This window comes from Oxyura jamaicensis, chromosome 4 (genome assembly GCF_011077185.1).
Source record: "Oxyura jamaicensis isolate SHBP4307 breed ruddy duck chromosome 4, BPBGC_Ojam_1.0, whole genome shotgun sequence".
NCBI classification, from domain to species: Eukaryota; Metazoa; Chordata; class Aves; order Anseriformes; family Anatidae; genus Oxyura; species Oxyura jamaicensis.
Genome location: NC_048896.1, coordinates 52,624,764 through 52,637,468, shown reverse-complemented (window position 1 = coordinate 52,637,468; position 12,705 = coordinate 52,624,764). Strand labels below are relative to the sequence as shown.

Sequence of the window (12,705 nt, the reverse complement as noted above, 5' to 3'; positions counted from 1 at the left end):
AAATGCTTTTTCCCCTCCTACAAATCAAGACTAAGGTGCAGATTCTGTGTTATCAGAAGCTCAGGGCAGAGAGGCTGCAATAAGAGGAGCAGATTGGCAGTAATCAATTCCACTCTGGACGTGAGTACATTTATCATTTTTTCCTGAGCCTTTTTTGGTCAATTATGCACAAAGCATAAGTGTGTCAGTTATCATCCATTTTTTCATTAATAGCTATATTTTTCTAACTATTTACCATCACAGTAGTTGCTCCTATGGCAACACATTCTCTAACATTCATTCCTTGAGAGTGACCGCACTACTGCGAGTGGAAAACAATTGAATGGGGCAGCCTGCATCTGTCCCGGTTTCTGTTAGGAAAACATGTAAGCAATTGGACAACTCATCTGATTGCCATCTATATCAATATTAAATATATATAAATATATTATCATCTATGACCAGTAAAAATCTATGACCAGTAAAAAGCAGTATCTGCAATTTAAGAGAATGAATGGCAGGTGATGTCAAAATTTTCATAGTACTTTTATAAGAAGTGCTACAGAAATACAGATGATTACAACATTCCAGATTTCAAACTACTGGATGTTATGTATTGGGAGAATACCACTGGTTACATCTGGTTATTTCTGGGGACGTCTGGGGCTTTTTTTGGCTGGTTGGTGGAATTTTTACTTTCTAAGGATATTGGGTTTGTATGCAACCTGCCCTCTTGCACCTCCCAGTAACTTCTTAATACTTTGCATAATTCCAACAATTTTTTTTTTAATAGAAGGCTAGAATTTCTCAAAAAAAAAAAAAAACACTAGTTTTATATCCAGCAGAGGACAAAAACCCTTGTGAGCATCCTTGGAAAAAAAATCCAATCTTCCAATATTGGAAGAGAATCTTCTGATTGAGATTTTTTTTTAATGCAATTTCATTCCGCATTAGACAGCAGAGAATCGAGCCATGTGAAAAAGCTACAGGAACACAAACTTCATTAGTGCAGCTTCTCCTGGATATACTCTCGAATCCTCAGACTTCTTTGTTTTGGTTTGGTTACAGAATTGAAAGGGGGATGACAAAAGGGAGGAAATTATACTTATATTCTGTTCACTTAATGAGGTTAGCTTTCCACTAAACTTTACGGACAGTTTTTTAAAGCCAATGTTGTCTGAATATGCATTTACAGATATATAAACGTGTGTAAGAACACAGCACTTCATTCTTTGGCTGAGTAAGAAAACTGCTCTTGCAAAAATTAAAACTAATCATGTCCCAGAGTCTCTTCAACTGAAAATCTGAAAGAGTAATTGCTGCAGCATGCTTAGGAGACTGATCCCTCAACCCCTGCCATGCCAAACCCATTATCACCCCAAAGGGGATAATAACTGTCATGCCTAGTCTCAAGCACAAGTACATTTGTTAGTGCACTGACTGATACAGAAAATAAGGTCTAGCATAAGAGATGTTTCACACTTAAGTGTGCTAATGAATCAGAATGACAGGAGAGTTTTAACCTTCACAGAGCAAAGGAGTTGTTTGCTAACTAGTCAAGTAGAGGAAATAAGAGTCTAACTGAACAGACAGTTACACATGCAAGGAAGTAAAACAAAGTGTTTGTTCTTGTTGTTTTCCAGTTCAGCAATAAGAGCTTGATCATCTCCTGCATAAGTAGGAAAGATAATTAGTTTCAGGGTGAAAAACAAAGCAATCTTCCTGGACATCTTAGTAGTCTCCAAAGCAGAGGACTGGCTACAAGAGCTGAACAAACTGCACCTAAGGGATGGTTCCAGTGAACAAATTCTCTCATCAGTAAGGTCTTGGGTTGAGGTTCAAAAACAGACTCTCCCAAAAGGCAGGACGCAAAGGTGAAAGAAGCACAAAGACTCAAATCTAGACTGACAGAAGTTCAGCAGACTAAGGAAAATGTTTGACAATCTATACTTCTGCTGCACACATGGCTCAGTACAAAGGGAAACAATGGATATGGGCTTTTTTTTTTTAAACAAGTTTTCAAAGAACAGTAACAGTGGTCCCAGACACAGTATGATGGAATAATGCTTATTCAGTTTTATTAAAAACAGATTACTATTTAGCGTAGCAATGTTTTGAAATCTGTATTTCTTTCCATGCACAGAAAGATTACTTTCCAATACCTGTTCCTTTTGCTTTTCACTTATATTCTGCACTTTCCTGTGTTTCTGCACAGCTTCCCCCCCCCCCCCACTATGCTTGTATTCTGGCCTTCAGAAGACTTCAGTTGTGTATTTCAGATTTAGGTAGGTTTACTGTTCTGTATCTTCACATACTAGTCCGCTGTCTAGAGATTTTCTTCAGTTCCCAAGATCCGAAATTTCTTTGGCACAAACAAATCAATTCTGCTATATGCATACAGCGGACAAGATGCATTTGGAAAGCCTGGGAGCAACTAGGTAGCTATGTTACACATTAGTTACTTGTGAATGTACTGAAATTCAGCCCAGCACATTCTGACTGCAGCACATACACTGTAGATCTTATGAGTCCCAAAGGCAAATTTTCTGCACACATTTCTGGCCAGGGAATCCTAGCAAAAACATGGCAAGTCTAAACATAAAACTTTAAACTGGTGAGAGGGAGAGAGGTACATTCATACCTATCACGTAAGAGCAAAACGCACATTTGAAGGCAAATAAAAGAAGATAATTATATCTCTTCTTCTAGAGCTCTTTCAAGTCCAGAAACATTTTCAGTTGTCTTATTTTCTTGATAAAGGAAAACAGGAGAACACACTTCAAACTGGAATATCCACTGATATCTTTAAAACTAGTTAAAAATTGAGTAACAAACATGGGGAATAAAAAAAATGCTCTACCAAAGTTATAAGATGACTAAGACTTTTACCACCAAGAAAGCAGACTAAAGCAATTTTAGGACTCCACAAATTCCAGGCACTTTTTACAGTCCCTAATTTTATTTTATTTATTCTAACACTCCATGTGTCATGGTACCCCACAGACATCCTTACTTGCTGAAACCAGTTCTGCCCTTTGTACAACCACCTTGTCATCTTTATTGAGTCATTACAGGAGACAATTTAAAAATTCAACTATTACTATACAGTTGTGCAGTGAAAAGTCTGAAAGTCCTTTAGCTATTTCAATTTTTTAAGTTATAATTAGAAGGTTTCAGCTTTAAGAGTTCTTAAGATTATAATGTTACGGCGAAAATACATCAAACAATCCCAAGCACATTAAAATACACAAACTGAAATGCTTTAGTATAATGTTAAGATACGTGTAAGAAAAATAATGTGCAACCTGTATAAAGAGAAGAAAAGAGTAGTTTTGAAATGTAGTTCATGTCGTAAGAAGGATAATAGTTTCATTTTAGTGAATGCTGAAATGCCACAAAGTACTGCAATGACCAATTCAGCAATAACATTAAAGGCTCCTATAAACAGCAATGGAGGAAAATGGAGCTAGATAAAAGAAGATATTTTTAAGAAATGAATCCATTTTCTTCTTCCCCATAATGAAAGTTATGTTCCCGCTTTTTTAAAGAAACAACTCTGCTATGAGTCATGAAAAAATGAAGTAACAATTACTTTGATATTTTCTGCTAACCAAAACCACACTTTTCAGTCTTTAAGGGATCATTTGTCCCTCAGACAACCACTCTGCTAAGACTAGACTATAAGGTATTGATGTTCTTTATGGAGGTGGAGGAGTAATTCCATCTGTCTGTGATGGGCACTGTAGGTTTTTTAAAAGAAAATAGCCAATTCCAAACACTTCACTGATAGAATGCTCTCAGAAAGCTTGACCTGAACAAGCATGCTACTAGGTAACTGCTACTTACAACTCAGTCTCAGTAACTGATTTGTTTGTGATAATCATCTTACCCAGATGAACCTTACATTGCGGTTTACATGTGTGTGGGATCTCTACGTTATCTATGCTAATAAAACATTAATCAAGGGCCAAATTTATAGCAGGCACTTTATAAGTAAGGTCAGGACAGGTCAGCCTCACATAATAGGAAACAACTACAGGCTAGATCTTAACACTGTAACTGAACACCCTTGTTACTTTACCTTGGCCCTGGGGATCAAGACTAGTAGCAAAATGTTTTTTCTGCCTCACAATGGTGTTTCCCTCACCATAAACTGAAATGCAACCATTAAAATAGTCATTACTTCTATGTATCCTGAGAACATCCGTACATTTTAAAAGACAAATCTCAAACAGCCATTTTCCCAGTTCTACAATGATAAAAAGATATTTTAATTTATGTGATAAATTATTCTGTTTTAACTCAGTAGCTGTCTTAATGCTGTAAAATTGATTTTCTATTGGGATTTTACTGGCTTAAGTTGCTCACTAACAGAATTTAGGTTTAGAAAATGATGTTTCTTATAATACTCCTTAGCTAATTCATTAAGTCATCTTAAAAAAATCCTTCAGAAAAAGTAAATATTGCTCTTAGTCTGCCCCAGCAATCAATTCCTAATGAAGAAAATATTGATGGCTCTGAATACCCACTACAAGTTAAAGATCATGGCCCCATCACCTGCTCTGTCATTTTCTTTAAGTCCCATTAATATACATATATAGTTATTGATACAACATTAAATCTAATTGGTAATAGTAACAGAATTTTTGTACCTTAAAGGGACCCTTTTCCTTCCTATTTTATGAAGTAGATAGAAAATAAATGAGAAAACTGGAATCTAATTTTTGAGACAAAGGCTTATCTTACACTTCTACTATAATGCCTTCCAAATATCAATTCCCTTCCTCGAGAGATTAGCTGAATACAAATTATACTTTCAATGTTAACCAGTGCACAAGGACAGGAAGAAAGAAAATCCATGACACTGATAAGTGATATATTTAATGAAACCAAAGAGCATTCACATTCTGAAAAATCTCTTACATAGTATTAGAGCTAAACAGAAATATTAAAGAATGTGATTTCATGCTTCTGAAACTCAAAGGAAATGGGGGAAAAAAAGCAGAAGCAAAATTCTTTTAAAACATTTCAAGCCACTTAACTTCCTAAAAGCTAAGGCAGAGTTGCTATCAAATATTGTGACTTACCTTCCTTCGTTGACAAGCTCTATAAAGGCAAGGCCAGCATTCTTTTGTATTGAGTTTTGCCACTCCTGGGAGGGAAAAAAAAAAAAGATGTTTAAAAAAAAAGATCAAGAAACATTGCCAGCAAGAAGAAACAAAACAGCATAATTCACTCAGTTATATTTTATGGAGGGAAAAAGAAAACACAAACACATCCCACAAATTACTCTTTCATTCACTGCGTTGTGCACTAATTCTGAACTTACTCTAGTTCACTGATGCTCTTTGCCTTAGGCAATGTTAACATAATTCAAATTAATGTAACGCTCTTCTTCAAATGCAGACTTCTCTTATAACTTAAATACTATATTACATATATACTGATGATAATCTTCTCACTTTAACAACATACTGCCACTTCTGCTCTAAAGACCTGGTTTACCAAATATTGCATTATTAATACCCAGTATATTTAACAAAAAAATAACACACTGAAGTAACTGTAACAGCAGAGAGACAGGCAGTGAACATTTCTCACCTCCAACAGAACCCTGAACTAGAGCAAAATTCTGCATGTCCTAAACAGGTTGGTGCAGGCTTTGCCAGGCCTCCAAAAGAGACATTGGAAAGCAACCATCTCAGATGATCTATCAATGGGGCTTGCTTCCCCTTTTGAAAGCTCACACGAAAGCAGAATTGATCGACAAAAACACAGCCAAGATTTTTAATCGTAGACTCAATAGCAGCAAGTTGACAGAGGTACAAAAAAATAGCGTAACAAATGTGTGAGCCTTAGATTTTGAATAAAATGTACAGGCATTTGGATAGAACAGACTAGATATAACTCTTCATTTATAACAGTCCTAAAATTTAAGTGAATTTGTCTTCCTTCTAAACAAATAGCACGCGGTGATTCTGTAGCAGATACTTTAGTATGCTGTTCCACATCAGCTTTCTCGATTTTTCACTATTTATTGTAAGAAATAATAATCCTAATGGTCATTCTTTTTAAAAACCTTGTCGATTACAAAACAGGCAAAAAATGCAAAATTGCAAATACCTCTTCAAATTAATTTCAGATTTCTAAACCTAGGAGTATTTAATAGCCAGGATATCACCAGAGCAGGTTTTTCACTACTCAGTTTTGCAATATTCTATTACCTCTCTCAGTCAGTGACATGAAGGTTTATTCAGACATATACAAAAGACAACAGAAAAATGTTGTTTCTTTATGATTTCAATCCGTATCCTTTCCCCTCCTCCCCCCCAAAAAAGATTTCCAGATTTCAAATGTAGAGCATAGGTAATACTGATCTTCCATAGCTTGAAACATTCCAGGATCAACATGTTTTTATCATTTTTAAGCTGCAACATCATATTGCAATTTTGTAGTCAGAATTAAGAGTAGAATAATTGGAATTTGTGATGTATTATTCCTCATGAATTATAAATGTATTTCATTACTTTTTATATAACTAGTTTATATGCATTACTAGGCAAGCAACATTCTAAACATCAACTAGGTTCCATTTACATATTATCACGTATGTTTTTGTTGGTGGTGGTAGTGATTTTTTGAGGTTATATCCTACTAGCAGCATTGGTCCTAATTGCTAGATATATTTTACTGATATTTCTCCCACCATCCTTCTTCCAGTCCTCTCCTACTGCTGCCTTATGATCACCACTACATGACTTCAGGTTACCGTGTAAGCTGTCTGAAATAGCTTAAAGAAACATTTATTCCTATTTAAAAAGCCTTTTAGGTGCTAATATTCTAAACAAAATAATCTACACAACTAATTCTCACAAGAGGTTTTTCTAATGTAATATCAAGTTGTAAATATTTAGCTTTGCATGACGATAATTAAAATGATTGTTAGCTTAAATGTGTGAAAGCTCAAGAAAAGCAAAATATTTTTTTCTATTTATGACATCATCCATCTGTTGCTCTGTTAGTAATGTCTCTGCTCTTTAACAGATCTCACTACAGTACTTGAAAATTTAATTGGCGAAGATGGAGGTTGCCAAAAGTGAAAAGAAAGGACATTTATCACGATACTTTTCAGCATTTTTCTCTACATCAGACATCATCAAAGGCGGTGTTAGTCTAAACAATTTCATAAATCACAGCTGAACACACCCTAAAGCTAGTTTTAATAGCTGAAAGAAAAGACTAATGGTCATCATCTTTCATGATCCCTTCAATATTTCCCCACAGTATATGTTCTCTCTCAAACAATTACACTCAGTATGCATATTGCATTATTATATCAACATCTTAGTTATCCATCTCCCAAAGGCATTAGGGAAAAAACACGTTAAAAGCCTCAAACTCAACCACTAATGCAACTAAATAACTACAAAACACATTTCAGCACTTTCCTAAGGAAGGACTGTAAGGGAAGATCAACAAAGTCAATAATTTCATACCTGTTCTAAGCTGTACTTAATTGACCATCATTTCCTATGGCTATAAATGTTTAGTAACTGAGAGACAATCTACTTTTAATGTTTTTGGTGACTGTAGACAGAGAATAGTGAAGCAGAAAAAAAAAACTAGAAGCACCGAATGCTATCACAAATAGCTACAATGAAAACCAACCATTACAAGAAGACAAATAAGAAATTACATTTTATTCAAATACTATGTCTGACATGGAAATTTCTTAGCTCATTATTGTTTCACCTACTTCCTTAATGGAATCTGTAAACACTTGCGTAAGTACTCTAGATAAAATACAAGTACTATATCCTTTCTTGAAATGGTGTTTCAAGTCTCATCTGAATTATAATTCTACATGGAATAAATATATTACATTTCCGGTAGCTACTGTACAACTCTGACATAAGAAAAGCTATATCCCAGTCCCCTATAGCACCAATTTTGTATCGTCAACAAGTTTCATTAACACTTTCTTACTGAGAGGACAACGATCATTAAATGAAAACATTAAACAGTACTAGTCTTAAAACCAACCTTTCAGGAAAAAAAAAACTCCCTCCAAGTTTATATTATGACATCCTGTTGCCCCATTTGAGCCCATTTAAAAAAAAAAAAAATCTGTTTAACAGTGTTTGTTGGATGTTCTTTAATTAATCCTAACTAAGCCTAGAATCACAGAATGGTTTAGGTTGGGAGTGATGATTTTCCTCCTAAATCTAAATCTCCCCTCTTTTAGTTTAAAACCATTTCCCCATGCCTTGTCATTATCTGACCAAGCAAAAAGTTGCTCTCCATCTTTTTTATAAGCCCTCTTCACTTTTACAAGCCCCCTTCGGGGCTGCAATAAGATCTCCCCAGAGAGAGCCTTCTTTTCTCCAGGCTGAACAGCCCCAGCCCTCTCAGCCTTTCTTCACAGGATAGGTGCTCTGGCCCTCTGATTAACTTCATGGCCCTCCTCTGGACCCACTCAAACAGCCCCACATCCTTCTTGTGCTGAGGGCCCCACACCTGGATGCAGGGCTCCAAACGAGGCCTCCCAAGGGCAGAGCAAAGGGGCACAATCCCCTCCCTCGGCCTGCTGGCCACTCCTCCTCTGGTGATGCAGCCCAGGATGCAGTTGACCTTCTGGGCTGCAAGTGTGCCAGGCTGGCTCATGTCAAGCTTTTGATCCACCAGAACCCCTAAGATCTTCTCGTTATTTACCCACACAGGCCTAAAAGCCTTTTCTACAAGCAGCAGGTATTAGGAGCCAGGTTCAGAACAAAGAAACGTGTTCTTTACCCATTGCATTACAAGCCAGTGGAACCTATCACCAAAGGATGCTGTGCTGCCTAAATGTTCAGTAAGATCAAGACTGCACAAGTGGATGCAAGGAAAATTCACTGATATTTAGTAATTACACAGAAACTACATCCAATTCAGAAAATAGCCCAAGTTGAAAAGAGTTGGAAGGGAAAAAATACTCATGAAGAAGTGTAATACATGCTTGCTTTGTTTTATTCTTCTTGAGCATCTCTTTGGGCCCATAGTAAGAGATACAACAGTAAGCGAGGTGGAACCCTTGTCTCACCCAATATAGCCATTTTGTAACTCTAATCACTCTAAAACCCAGAAAATTTTGTTGACAAATATTTTGTTGTTTTGTAATTTGAAGTGATTGCATGTACACACCCTTCCTCACCCACACACTTCTAAGAAAGAAGCATAACCATACTTCAAACAATCAACAGTATATATTCTTCAAGCTATAAAAACATTTGTGAGTCCAATCTATCAACTGGTCTGATTGCTAAATTAATAATTATGCACCTTGAGTAGAACATTCAGAAAATTCCAATGGATGAAAACTGCTTTATTTTCAATGAACAAATGGTACTACTATTTGCAAGTCTTGTCTTATATACGTCTACATATATAGACACATATATGCATACCCCTTACATAAGTAATTTCTCCCAAAAAAATCAAAAAATTTTCTGACAAGATTAACATATTGTACAATTAAGAACTATAATATTTGAAATGCACACTTGTAAGCAAGCAAGCAAAGATAGAAAAACCTTTCTTAATCCCTGCTCCCTATAAAATTGATGGAGTTTTAATAATTTATTTTGATTATGAAACAAATTAGAAGGATGACTTCGGTACTGACAAATATGAATGGCGCACTAAGGAGCAGGGTGGGAAAACGTGTTAACATATGACTAAGAGACATATTATATCCTAGACTAAAGGTCAAATCTGCATGAAAAACTTGCTCATAGAGAGATACACTAATCTTTAAGTGCCTAAAGTAAACTATCAAGAACTTTTCAGCAGTGTTTGCACTTGGTGTCACCACTCTCTCAGCACCACATACACTACAGGCTTGAATGAACTCAGCAATAAAAAACATATAGTGAAAAGTAGATTGTATCTCAGCTGGGTTCTTCATAATTAAAAAACAGCTGGACTGCACGTTAAGCAGAATAGCAGAATACTGGCAAACACAACTTGCAGAAAGTTTGCTTAAAATATCTTAATCTACAAAACTCCATTAAAAAAAAATGAAAGCATTTGAAAAATCATACCTAGAAACCCAATGCAGCATTTTAATATCAAATTAACCCATAATAAGTAGTGTATAGAACAGCAAAATGTTGCAAGGATGTAGTACATATTAATGTTAGAGCAACAAGAAAACACATCTGGAGACAACCATATTTAGTACATATAGTATTTACTATACAGTCATATCTGAATACCCAGAAAAAGAGAAAAAAACAACAACGAAAGATATATCTGAAAATTAAGACAAAAATAATTTTAGTAGTTCTATGATGTTCTTTTCCATAGATAAGAACATCACTCTTGTTAAATCTTGACAGTTACAGAGAAAAGAGGTAGCTTGCAAAAACATTTACTACTATCCCAAAACTCAGAACATTTTGTCAGGGTAAAACTTACCCAACAGCTTCAAATTTCTCCAAATCTATCAAAAATCATCTATGAAGGCTTTAACATGGCATCAACATAACAAGTCAAGCTATCTGACTAATCAATACGGAGGTTCTGATTGCAATGAGGGTGATAAAAGTTACTCTAACCCTAGCCAGCTACAAGCTCTCAACAGATGATCATCATTATGCATCTATCAGGGTTCCATATACTCAGGCTGTACAAATGTGTCCTATTAGTACATGGTCTGTCTGTTTGGCAACTCCAGTCTTAAGACAAATGGCAGCTGCTGCCCTTCAAGGTCTGAAGTCAAGTCCTCAGGGAATCTGAAAGCCCAACTCGAAAAATCAGGGCCTGTTCATTAGAGACTGCTCCAGGGGAAACTTGCAAGGCTGCCATTAGAACTATATAAAAAAGCTAATTATTTTTATAAGACTTTTAAACTATCAGACACACTCCGTTACAATAAAAAGTATTTACTGCTGGCATTCCATTAAAAAGATATTGTTTATGTCAAAAAAAAATCAGCTAGTGACAGTACAGAGCTCAAGCCTTTGTATTAAAAATTTTAATGAGTCTTCTCAGAGAAAGTTGTGTAAAAATTAACTAGATGAGATAGTTTCTCAAGTGAATGCATAACATCAAGAATATTGTTGTGGCAAAATATTCCAAATACAGTCAAATCTTTCTAATGAACTCTAAATTGAGTTAAGATTGTGTGACTATCTGCAGCTGAAAAGGACAAGTAACTCAAGAGAAGTGAGATCACCGTTGCAAGACTGACTGAAAAGAATCCATAATATTCTTTGTTTCAAACTTGTACTGGTAACTAACAACTGAAAATGCTAAAAGTACACGAATGCACTGATAAACTACTTAAAAAGGCACTGGGCCCCATTGCCATCAAGCACCAAGACAAAAGAACTGAAAACCAAAAGTAAGCTGTTTCAGTATTTTCTCTATGATAAAACACAGAAACAAAGGTTATAACAACAGTAGTTATTATCATAAAACATACTCTAGGAAAGTGTTGGAACACTTTTTTAAATTCATAACCACAATTGTTTATTATTTTAACTATGAAACCAAATCAAAGGTTTTTTTTTAATGAATTATTTTTCCAGCTGCACGGCATGACAACACTGTATTGAATTCTAATGGTATAACTGATCTCTGCTATAGAGTATTTATTACATAGTATTTATTGCAAATCTTGTAAAAGTGCTATATGAAATTCATTAGTGTTCCTTAATCAATTCTTGGATCAACATGCACATTAGCTTCCGGCAGCCTAATTCAAAAAAGCAATTACAACCTTAGACCTTATGTAAAAGGATGACAGAAAGAAACTATGTTGAACCAGTTAAAAAGAATGAAAATTTAAAGAAAACAGATTAAGAATGATTTATATCAAGGCCTAGTGCTGAAGTTAATTACAACTAACCCAATAAAATAGTTCCTTTATTATTGTACAGCAAGTAATAACCTTAGACGCAGAAAACAGAACTCTTTGCTGACTTTTGCATGCTCAGTTCCACAACACACTACATTAAGAATTAAACAAGCAGTAAATAAGCCATAGAGAAACAGCAGGTTTTTTTTTTTAACTAAAAGCAGAAGACTCCCCTGCTGTTTAACCATTTGGGATATTCCATGTAAACAGAACTTCCTATAAACCGGTATTATGTTGTTAGTGGTAAATGCCTAAAATTACCTTATAATGTGAGTTTAATTTCAAGACTTAAAAGTTTGAGTCACAGTATTTTTTTTTATAGATTCTGAAAATAAATTATACGCACACAGAGCTGGATTAGTCTGCATACTGACATGCTACATTGTCCCTTGGAGTACTAAATAAACTGTCAGCATGTCAGACAATGCATTCTATGCAATGAGATTATTTTTTGAAGTGTCAACTGTTGTCTTCTCTACAAATTACAGTATCCATCCTGAAAGCTACATGTTATGGAAGTTAGACTTCATAAGATACTACAGTACATACATTTAGGTACGGCCATAAAATTTTGGCAGAAGTTGCAGTTGCCGTAATTTAAGGCGATACTAAATATTCTTAAAACAGGATTTTAAGAATTTAAAAATAAAAAGTTCATTAAAAAATCATTAAAATATAACTGGCAGAATAAATAGAATGCTACCAGTAATAACTATCACAGCATAGAATCTGCATATCACCAGAAGTCATAAATTTCGTTTTTATATCTGGTGGCAAAAAACTATGAGCATGTACATGAAAAACATTTATTACATGGCATTTGTAGC

General features: G+C 35.1%; 1 protein-coding gene across 3 annotated transcripts in view; it reads right to left on the bottom strand.

The window, feature by feature from the left end:
* Nucleotides 1-12,705, bottom strand: part of LRBA (LPS responsive beige-like anchor protein) — a 395,253-nt gene that overhangs the window by 266,383 nt on the left and 116,165 nt on the right. For all 3 annotated transcript variants that reach the window (XM_035325418.1, XM_035325421.1, XM_035325419.1), the window contains exon 34: nucleotides 5,067-5,131. In XM_035325418.1, the coding sequence (XP_035181309.1) occupies nucleotides 5,067-5,131 (65 nt within the window). The remainder of the gene's footprint in view (nucleotides 1-5,066; nucleotides 5,132-12,705) is intronic.